Raw genomic sequence first — 10153 nt, forward strand, 5'->3', positions numbered from 1 at the left:
AAAAAAAACAGGAAAAAAAGTAGCTGTATTTTGTGATCAATTTGCCTAAAAAAACTAAATAATATCATAGTGCGTTGCATTAACATAAGAGGAGATTATTTTAGAAATTAAATAATAGCTGATGTTTTATTTTTAAAAAAAACATTAAAGGAATTAGTGTCACAGAAATATTAAAGGCAGCAAAGGGAACATGGAAAACCGAAGGAGGAAATAAACATTTATAAACAAAATATGGAACAAGTTTGATAGCAAAATGCTTTATACTTATTTACTTTTTAAAGTCCTTCAGCCAAGATTAATTTTCTGAGAACTTTTTATGTATTTTAGATTTTTTTCTTTTGAATTGTTGGATGTTATTTTATAGTAATTACATAATGATGTCGTTTTATTGTTGGTCAAAGTTGGGTTAATTTTATTTAGCTTATTATTTTATGATATTAATGACAGATTTACTCAAATCATGACATAATTTCTAAACTAATTTTGTTTATTTCACTGGAAAAATATATATATATATTAGGATTAAGTTGAATAAATGTTTATTTCCGGGTCTGATTTCTGTGCAAACACTGGGGTTCTGCTGCCTGACGGGTTCCTAATCGATGAGTCCAAACAGGATTGTGCTGAGTCACTGTATTGATACTAATATCGGTTCTAATCGATCATGATCAATAAATAAAACATCATATCGGGGAGGGGGGTGTGGATCCACTGACCAGCCCCCCGATCAGGACGTCCAGGTCATCCGTCAGCACCAGGACGATGTTGGGTCTCCGGTTCGCGTGGCCGAACAGAGCGGAGCTCGGCCCGGTCCACAGAGTGACGCAGATGAGCAGACTCCGCAGACCCGAACCCTTCAACCCCATCATGTCCTCCGGGGACCGAACCGCACGGTCCGGCCGCGTCCGTCCGAAGCTCCGCGAAGTTTCTGCGGCCTGGATCCAGCTAACGAGCCGCGGAGGAGGAGAACCAGAACGTCGCTCGGCCCAGTTTCTGCGCGACAACGGTTCCGTGTGTGCGGGTCACGTGGTACGACAGGACCGGAAGTTCGAATCAGCTGATCTCTGGACGTCAGAATAAATTCACACATGTAGATTTAGGTAAACTCGAGTGAATTTGGATTATTTTAGGTACACAATTAAGAAACAGAGACTCAGTACATGTATTGTTTGCTATTAGCAAATTTTATTGGAAAACATAATTCAAGTTAAGTACACAGGGAAATGAATCATTGTATGTATTTTATATTTATTGTTGATTTATGCTTTAATTAGCCAATACTTTAATTTTTTCAACCTGTTTTGTCAACAATGATGATCAAGTTCTGAAAAGTTTAATTTTATAAAAGTTTCCACATGAGAAGTCATCAAAAGTTGCTTTATGTTGAGTGAAATAAAACAAACCAAACAAACAAAAATAATAAAAATTAAAACTTTATCTCCAAAATTGACTGGAAAATAATATAAGATGATGCTAGCTTCTTGAAATAACTAATCTTGATAAAAAATAAACAAATGTGGACTTATTTGTGCAATAAACTGAGCATCGAATCCATTAAATATTAAGTTTGTCAAATAGAATTTGATTATATTTTTTAACAAAAAAGTGTTTTTTAAAATAGAGAATTTTTTAATTTTACTTATTTATTTATTCAATTAAAAATACCAAGTTTGATTCATTGCTTGAAAAAGGAGAGTGAAGAATTAAATCCCACACCATTTTAAAAAATGTTTCATATATATATATATATAGAGAGAGAGAGAGAGATATTACATTCTGTTTTTTTAACATTTGGATGTATCTTAACTTTAAAAAATATATTTTCCTGTTTTCTAAAGTAATTATTTTTTTCCTTTTTCATCTGCCATTAATTTGAAGAAAGTATTTGTTTTATTTGGGATAAAATACTGTTTGAACTGTGTTTTTATACAGGACAAATTCCACAATTTTATATATCATTTATAATAAATAAATGTGCGAATGTGAAAATACCTGGATTTTTGCTTTATTTTGAAAGAAAACGTCAATTTCCGATTAGATAAAAGGTCCGCTTCAGAACGAAGCTCATTGGACGATTTCTGTTCGGCTTCTTCCGATTGGTCGACGCAGGCTCTCGAGGCACCTGCTGCACCTGAAGAAAGTTTGGCAGCCGTTTGGAAGTTTAAGTGGGCCGTTCCACTGTGCAGTTCTGGAGAGGGGGGCGGGGACTTCCAGCTCCGAGCGGTCAGACAGGGAGAACCCGCGCGCGAGGCAGGATTCCACCTGTTTAGAGGTGAGAGTGGATTCTTCCAGGAACATCCTCCTCCAAGCGCTCAGAGGAAACTTTCTAACTTCTGCCGCGTTTTCCTAAGAAATGAACATATTCCGCATGAAACGACCACAAATTCAGAGAGTTTGACCCGGAAAGTTGCTGGTGAAAAAATGACGTCGAAGCGGAGCCGGGAGGAACTTTCGGAAGTCGACATATGCGACGGAGGTTCGTGTTCTGAGGAGGAGAGCGGCGTGTTTGTGAGCGCCTCTCTCCAGGAGGACTTCTCCGGCTTCCAGAGGTGGACCTCCGAGTGTCCGAATGACACATCATCACCTCCGGGAGAGCGGGCCTCCGTCCCCGCCTCCCAAAGGAGCAGCGCGGCAGGTGGCTCCGCAGCCTGGGAGGATGGGCTGAAGCCTCCCAAGACCTCCATCGTGGACTGTCTGCTGGTGGAGCTGTACGAGACGTACAGCGGAGGCGGCAGGAGGAGCGCGGACAGCTGGGACAGCTCCACCGAGGCGTCCGGCTCCGACGCCTTCCTGGGGAGGAGCAACTCCGGCTCCAGCTTCCTCCAGGAGCTGCAGGAGAAGCAAACCCGGAGGCACCAGATGAACTACCTGGCCCAGAAAGGTGATGCTTACGACACGTGGTGGAGATATGACAGAAACCAGGGGCGGCTCTAAAGGGGAACAGGGAGGAATATACCCCCTATTAAAAAGACATTAATTAGATTAAAAAAAAAACGAATAAAATAAAGAATAACTAAGTTGAAGTCAATATCAGTCTCCACCTATAGGGGGCAGTATGTGCAAAGATAAGTTAGTGTGTGCCAAAATATTTGTAATGTTTTCAGGTCAAATCAAGAAAGCTAATAAAACGTGTAAGGTTATATTTTAAGCTTAAAATTGATTATTTACTGAAAAATCTATGTACGTTTTTCAACCGTTTTCAGGATACAAGTAGAAAATGTGTCTATTGAACTCACATTTCGAGTCAGTCTTTGACCAGTCAGGGGCTTGGATTTGGTTTCAATTTCCAGAAGTGCCAAAGGTTTACACAACTTTTTAATATATATTGAAATAAACCTTTTTCTCCCACTTAAAGTATACTAAATTTGGAGTCAGTGCTGACATCCACCTAAAGGGGGCAGTATCTGCAAAGATAAGTTAGAGTGAGAAAAAACCTTTGAAGACAAAACATTTTATTTGTATTTTGAGCTCAAAACAATTTAAAGCTGATAAATTGTGTAAAGTTATATTTTAAGCTTTAAATTAGTCATTTTGTTAGCCTAAAATTTTCAATAAAATCTTTACAAACGGCTTAACAAGTTATGTAGATAAATCAGTCAAAGACTCATTCCAGTGAAAACTTCATGTAATTTTGTAATTTTCTAATGATAGAGGAAATATTTAAAGAAAATTATAAAGTATTCAAATTTTTGTGAATCAAGAGCAGACGAAAAAAAGACATTTGAAATAAAATATCCTATTTATAACGCCAACGATCTCGCCCCAGACTTGGAGTTGAATTTCTAAAGCTACGTTCACATCGCCCTCGGTAACGCACAATCAAGCGACCACTTCCTTAAAATACTCTGTAAACGTTCTGCGTTAACTCTCAAACTCACGCGTAGCTACGCAAGATTCTACGACTGTTTTCTGACTCTACGTATAAAATGTGTGGCTATTGAACTTTCAAGTTAAACAAATTGATAAACCTGTTTTCCGCTTAAAGTATAATTAATTCAGAGTCTATGCTGACCTCCACCTGTAGGGGGCAGTAGCTGCGGAGATGAGTTAATCTGTGCAAAAACTATTAAAAAAAATCAGCTCAAATAAAGCAACTTAAACCCGATAAAAATGCTTAAAGTTATATTTTAGGCATTAAATTATTAATTTTGTCATTCTTTGACCAATCAGGGGCTGGGATTTGGTCGTATTTACAGAAAAGCTCACACCAGTCTTGGAAACGCGTATGAATAAAATGTCTCGAAGTAAATTTGAGTTTCCGTGTTTGAAACTCTCGCATTTACAAGTTGCTACGCAAGTTTTTAAGCTAGTTTCAGGGCTCTACGTCCAAAACGTAGCATTGAACGCTCATCAAAAGTTAAATCAGTTAAACGTCGACCATTTAGGAACTCGGATTTAGTAGTGACGTATGGATGGCGTCCGTTTTAATCCACGGAAGTGCCAACCGTTTGAAAATTGATCATGATGTCCCTGTTGTTATGAAGTCCTGAAAGACGACAGGTTTTTTTCATTTTGTCTTAAAACGGCATCATCGTAGTTGACTAGGAACGCTGTGAAAATGGATCCCAAGAGGATCGTGATGGGACTTCAATGATGTGTTTCTATCCTGTGGTGTTAGAGAAACGTTCCCACAGATCCAGTGGAGATACAAACCTGTGGAATGCTGTTCTGCTGCTGAATGCTTTCTCTGCTTTGATTTTTACTTCCTTCTCCTGGCTGCTAACAAGTCCGTCTGCTTAAGTCTCGACATATTTGTGATCGACTGTGTACAATTTCAACATTTTTATTTCCGTTTTCTGAAAGGAATTTGGGAAAACCAAAATAAGTCTTGGCTTGTTAAAAATTTGCACCTAAAAGCTGAATTATTGAACCAGTTTTCTATTTTTGTTCCTTAATAAAAAAGTGTAGGGATGGTTTATGAAATATTCATGACTAAAAATTTCATTTTGTTTCCATTAAATTGCTCGTTTTTTAAATTATAAAGCTTAATCATGCCTGGATAAAGACTTTCCTTAAAACCCTTCCGCTCTCTTTGGGGTCCAGTTGACTCCAACCACATATTGATATGTGATTCCTTCCATGACAAAGGTGGACAGGATTTTATGTCTGTCATGGACATTAGTGAAACTCAAAAATCAAAGATAAAAAAAAGTTCAGCGCACTGTCTTGGGGGGTCCAGATGACCCCACTTTTAATGTAAACAAACTAAGGAGAGCGGAAGGGTTACATATCTGCTCCATTAAAATAAAATTAAAAAGTGAAACAAACACAAAATAAAGTCAGAATATTTACCTTGAAGAGAAATATGAATATTGTTGTAGTAAAAATCATATATTTAGGCTTTTTGAGTTCTGACATTCACGACGATATGAAGGTATTGATGGATTTAATGTTAAACACAGTGGTGGCTCCTATTTCCTCTCAGCCGCCTGTTGCCGTGGTTCCTTTGTGGGTTGGCACAGCCCGGAGCTGCTAGGTCAGAATCTGCAGAAACAATGCAGAGAGCAGGAAGAGGAAACGCTGATAACATGAAGAGCAGCCGCAGAATTCCTTCTTTAATGGGTTTAAAATATATAATGGGGTGAGACGAGGCTTTCATCCGTTTGGACTCTGGATCAACAGAAGCTTCAGGAATTAAAAGCCAATTGTTTTTTTGCTGATCTGATTGTTTTATTGTTCAGTGATTCTTTATGGGAATATACTATGGATAAATACATTTTAAAAAAGTCTGATCTGAGCAAGTAAAATCCCACGCCGGTCATCTTTTAATCTTTTTTCAAAGCGTTCCCAGTCGTCTTTTAACTACAAACCTGTGTCGTTTTCTAGGACCTAGTTTCTGCAGAGCGGCATAAATTCATTAGAAGTTCACCTCTGAGTTGTGGGCACACAGAGTAACCCCACCCCCACTTCCCTCTCCCGTTGCTGAAAGCTTGGAGCAGGAAGCTTTTCCCCCACCCTGCATAATTTCTACGCCAGGTGGTAGTTTGGGGTTGCTATAGCAACTACAAGATTTGACAAAGCAACCCCCAAATATATAAAAGCCTAAATCTGCGTTTACACCAAACGCAATTTGAGCGTTGGGCGCGACCAGAGTTCGAATATTAGCTTCAGCATTTTCAGTTATCAGTGTTTTCAGTTGTCAGTTATCAGTGTTTTCAGCTATTAGCTTTAGCGTTTTCAGCTATCAGCTTTAGCGTTTTCAGCTATCAGCGTTTTCAGCTATNNNNATAAAAGCCTAAATCTGCGTTTACACCAAACGCAATTTGAGCGTTGGGCGCGACCAGAGTTCGAATATTAGCTTCAGCATTTTCAGCTATCAGCGTTTTCAGCTGTCAGTTATCAGTGTTCTCAGCTATTAGCTTTAGCGTTTTCAGCTATCAGCTTTAGCGTTTTCAGCTATCAGCGTTTTCAGCTGTCAGTTATCAGTGTTTTCAGTTGTCAGTTATCAGTGTTCTCAGCTATTAGCTTTAGCGTTTTCAGCTATCAGCTTTAGCGTTTTCAGCTATCAGCGTTTTCAGCTATTAGCTTTAGCGTTTTCAGCTATCAGCATTTTCAGCTATCAGCGTTTTCAGCTGTCAGTTATCAGTGTTTTCAGCTATTAGCTTCAGCGTTTTCAGCTATCAGCACTAGCATCTTTAGCGGCCAAATTAAGCTTACAGCATTCACACTAATATTATTGCAGGTAATGCTATATACTGTATCTAGTTTATAATTATGTTAAAAAGTTGTGGTTCTAAACTTTAAAAAATTTGAGTAAGCGATCTAAGGTGTGTTTTGGATTTTGGCCCCTTGTGTGATTGAGTTTGACCCCCCTGATTTAAGTGATTAAGGAGTAAACAAAAAATGTTGGAAAAGATCAAAATTGTGACGTAGAAACAGGAGTGAAACAATAGAAACAATTTTTGCTCTTGAAATTCAAAATACGTGCAATCAAAACAATTTTCATGACAGAGATGCGGCACAAGAGCCAATGACAGATAAGGACATAAAGGTTGATGCAGATTGGTCAGAAATTCCAATCAGCTTGTTGACTGATGAGCTGTCTGTTTATGATTGGATGTCTTTTTGTGGCACGTTTGTAACACCGGGCGCTGCTCTGTGTCGAGCACAGAAGATAATTTTTCTCAAGTGAACTACACAAACTTTTTTTCTTTGTCACAAATATGATCTTTTTCCAGCTGCATTTTCAGTCTGCTCCTGATTCAAAATACAATTTTGATCTAAAATTTCTCTATAAATGTTCCTAATCATCATTAAAATGCTAAAAGAACATGTTAAAACTAAATTTTATTGGGAATGGGTCAGAATTAAACTGTCTGGAAGCATCATGCAGTTACAGCAGCTGGCCGTGTGGGGGCAGTGTTGCTCATGTTTAAAGCTGAGCTGCAGGAAAAAGACGAGCAGTAAACCTGCAGCTTTATATACAACTTTTTACTAGTTTCTTTCTAAAACCTGCAGCTTTAATGGAAAAAAATGAATACATTTAGCCAATAAATTACAGATGTTTTTCTAAATTCAGATCAAATTGATATTTGTTTATTCTTCCAAAAACAAAAACCTTAAAATTGTATTAATTAACTCTTAGAAAAATTTGACTATTTGTTCTATTGATTTTGGATGATTGTTTTTTTTTTTTTTTTTTTTTGTATTTTATCTTAACAGAAATAGTATTTTTAAGGTTGTCCGCTACAGCAACAAGATTTTAGTTTTTGTCATTTTTAAAACACACAAGTTTACCTGTAAAATAAACTCAAAAATCAAAGATAGTCTAATTTTCCGTCCAGAATCATCAACATCTCCTTCATACTTTGAAATCCAAGTTTTATTTGAAACCACAGATTTGTGGATGTTGGTTTCCATCGCGGTTCTGGTTTATGATCATTAGAACAGAGGTCTGGTTCTGAGGCTGATGCTTCCCTAAAGTGGCCGTCTGTGGATCAGGTGTTCTGGTTTTTGCTGCCTGCAGCGTAAATCTGCAGACCGCTTTGTCGATTATCTGCTTGTGGAGATGTAACTGATGAACAGAGCTCTACAAAAACACAGAAGCTTTTATTTTGACGGCTTCCTTCAGTGGTTCCTGAACTCGTGTTCCTCCGTTTCAGATCTGGAGGAGCTGCGTTCGATAATCCAGGAGGTCAAGTACCGCAGCGGTCTGCAGTCGGCCAAACTGATCCGGCAGCTGAGGAGGAGAGACCGCCTTCACCACAAGCTGCAGAAGAACTACGACATCGTGACGGCGTGCCTCCAGGCCGCGTCGCAGAAGAGACGTAAGAAACGCCGCTGATGCTTTCACGTCGTCTTCAGCTGTTTGGTTCCTTTCAAAAGCATAAAGTTCTCTATGAATACAAGTATTGTTCTTTGTGGGTTTGGAGAACGTAAACGTTTGCAGGTGGGTTCTTACAGGTGAGTTGGAGGCGGAGCGATGAGCTGCTAGGGGTTTCTAACCCTGATCCTCAGGAGCTCCAATCCTACCTGTTCAGATCTCTGCTTGATGCTGACTTAAACCAGATGTTCAGTCAACCAGGATGGAATCACCTGAGTCAGTTTATTAGCCAGAATCACAGGAACTTCTGGTTTACACTGAACTGATGTGAATCCACATCCTCTGTTTGGGCTCAAAGGAATAGGTTGTAGAAGATGCTGTTCACTCTTAATTTCTAAATAAAAGACCAAAAAATGAGAAAATTAAATCAAATCCTTCTGAGTACCAGCAGTGAAACTTAGTCCTTTGTTAAGGACATTTTTAATCTCCTTCACTTTATCACGGTTCATCTTTTCAACGTTTTTCTTCAATTTGAATGTTTATTTTTTTAAGCACTCTGTGTTCTGCATCCTGATTGGCTGTAGACGTTTGTCAATCCATCTCCTCAGTGCGCCTGTTCAGAACGTGTATTGTTTTATATAAATCTTCACTTGAAACAGATCTTTGTTTTCTTTCTGTAATTCTGGACTTATTTTAATACAAAGGTTTAAACTTTAAAAGTTTAAACAAAAAGTGAAAATCTTCATTTTTGTCTGAAAAGTGGATAAAGTGTGTAGTGAGGACTTTAACTGCAGACTCGCCTATTGCAGGTTCTTCATAGAATGTAATGGATAGACGGCTTTATTAATCCTTTTGGGACGTTCCCGCAGGGAAATTAAAAAAATGTAAACCAGGGAACTCTATTTCTGTTCAGCAATTCTTCTTGGCTTTAAAGTTCATCCAAAATATAAAAACAAAAACCAGGAAAATGAACAAAAACACGGTAACGTTTGTTTGTTGCTCAGAAAAGAAGGGATGAATTTATTTTTTTAAAGGAATTTCTGTTGGTGAATGCTAACATTTTAACTCTTTAACACCGGAGCGGTGCTAATTACCGTAACTCTTCAACCATTTACGCCGTTAACATCATTCCAACGGATTCTGACACGGAGAAAAACGGCACCAACAAATCCTAGTCCCTGATTCGTCAAAGCTCAACTGGTTTAACTTCTGTGGTCATAAATCGTAGGATAAAGAAAACCCATTACTAAAATCACAATATATCCCGGACGAGCCCCCAATTCGTGTTACACCCCCTCCTTGAGGCTTTTAGAAAGATGTGACTTAAAGGTTGGAAAAAAGAAAATAAATACCACAACAACTCAAAAACTCTCTCAAACAAACCTAGACTGAAAAAAGATGTGAATTTGTTTACAGAAAAAACTCAAAACTACACAAAAACAATCGAGAGGTTCGAAAAGACGAGGAGGGTGTATTTAAAAGATCACTTGCTCTGGACAATTTAGGCACCAAACTGCAAGCAAAAATTTAAGGAATAAAAAGACAGAAAACCTCCAACACACGACAAAAGAGAACCGAGACGACAAAACACTCAAAGTACAGACAAAACAACAGTTACAGCCTCAGCCGTAACGGTGTTTTTATACAAGGAGACAGAGAATAGACTTGAAAATTAGCAAAGCGACGCTTGACCGCAAGAGTTTTGAATGTGGAAACTTGAGATGCACATATACGCACATTTACATAGTTTTTTTTTTCTCAAACTTTTGGTCCTTTTTCACAAAGTCCAAAATCTATTTCCTCCACAATAAAATATCTTCTGTTTTTCTAACTGGTTCCTCTCCCGTTTTTTCCCCTCAGACATGACAATGAGGCTGTTTTAATACTTTA

General features: G+C 38.2%; 2 protein-coding genes across 5 annotated transcripts in view; one reads left to right on the forward strand and one right to left on the reverse strand.

Annotated features, from left to right (window-relative positions):
- Window positions 1-1048, reverse strand: part of gnsa (glucosamine (N-acetyl)-6-sulfatase a) — an 11660-nt gene extending 10612 nt beyond the window's left edge. The window contains exon 1 of the mRNA XM_024286060.2: window positions 717-1048. Coding sequence (XP_024141828.1) covers window positions 717-869 — 153 coding nt within the window. The 5' untranslated portion in view covers window positions 870-1048. The remainder of the gene's footprint in view (window positions 1-716) is intronic.
- A 1045-nt stretch (window positions 1049-2093) lies between these two features.
- tbc1d30 (TBC1 domain family, member 30) overlaps window positions 2094-10153 on the forward strand; it is a 31649-nt gene continuing 23589 nt past the window's right edge. Inside the window, exons 1-3 of one of the 4 annotated variants that reach the window (XM_024286504.2) lie at window positions 2098-2272; window positions 2352-2881; window positions 8103-8267. In XM_024286504.2, coding sequence (XP_024142272.1) covers window positions 2422-2881; window positions 8103-8267 — 625 coding nt within the window. In that variant the 5' untranslated portion in view covers window positions 2098-2272; window positions 2352-2421. Of the gene's footprint in view, window positions 2882-8102; window positions 8268-10153 lie in introns of all 4 variants that reach the window. The other 3 variants (XM_024286544.2, XM_024286495.2, XM_024286513.2) reach the window with 3 other exon arrangements.

The sequence above is a fragment of the Oryzias melastigma genome, linkage group LG23 (genome assembly GCF_002922805.2).
Source record: "Oryzias melastigma strain HK-1 linkage group LG23, ASM292280v2, whole genome shotgun sequence".
NCBI classification, from domain to species: Eukaryota; Metazoa; Chordata; class Actinopteri; order Beloniformes; family Adrianichthyidae; genus Oryzias; species Oryzias melastigma.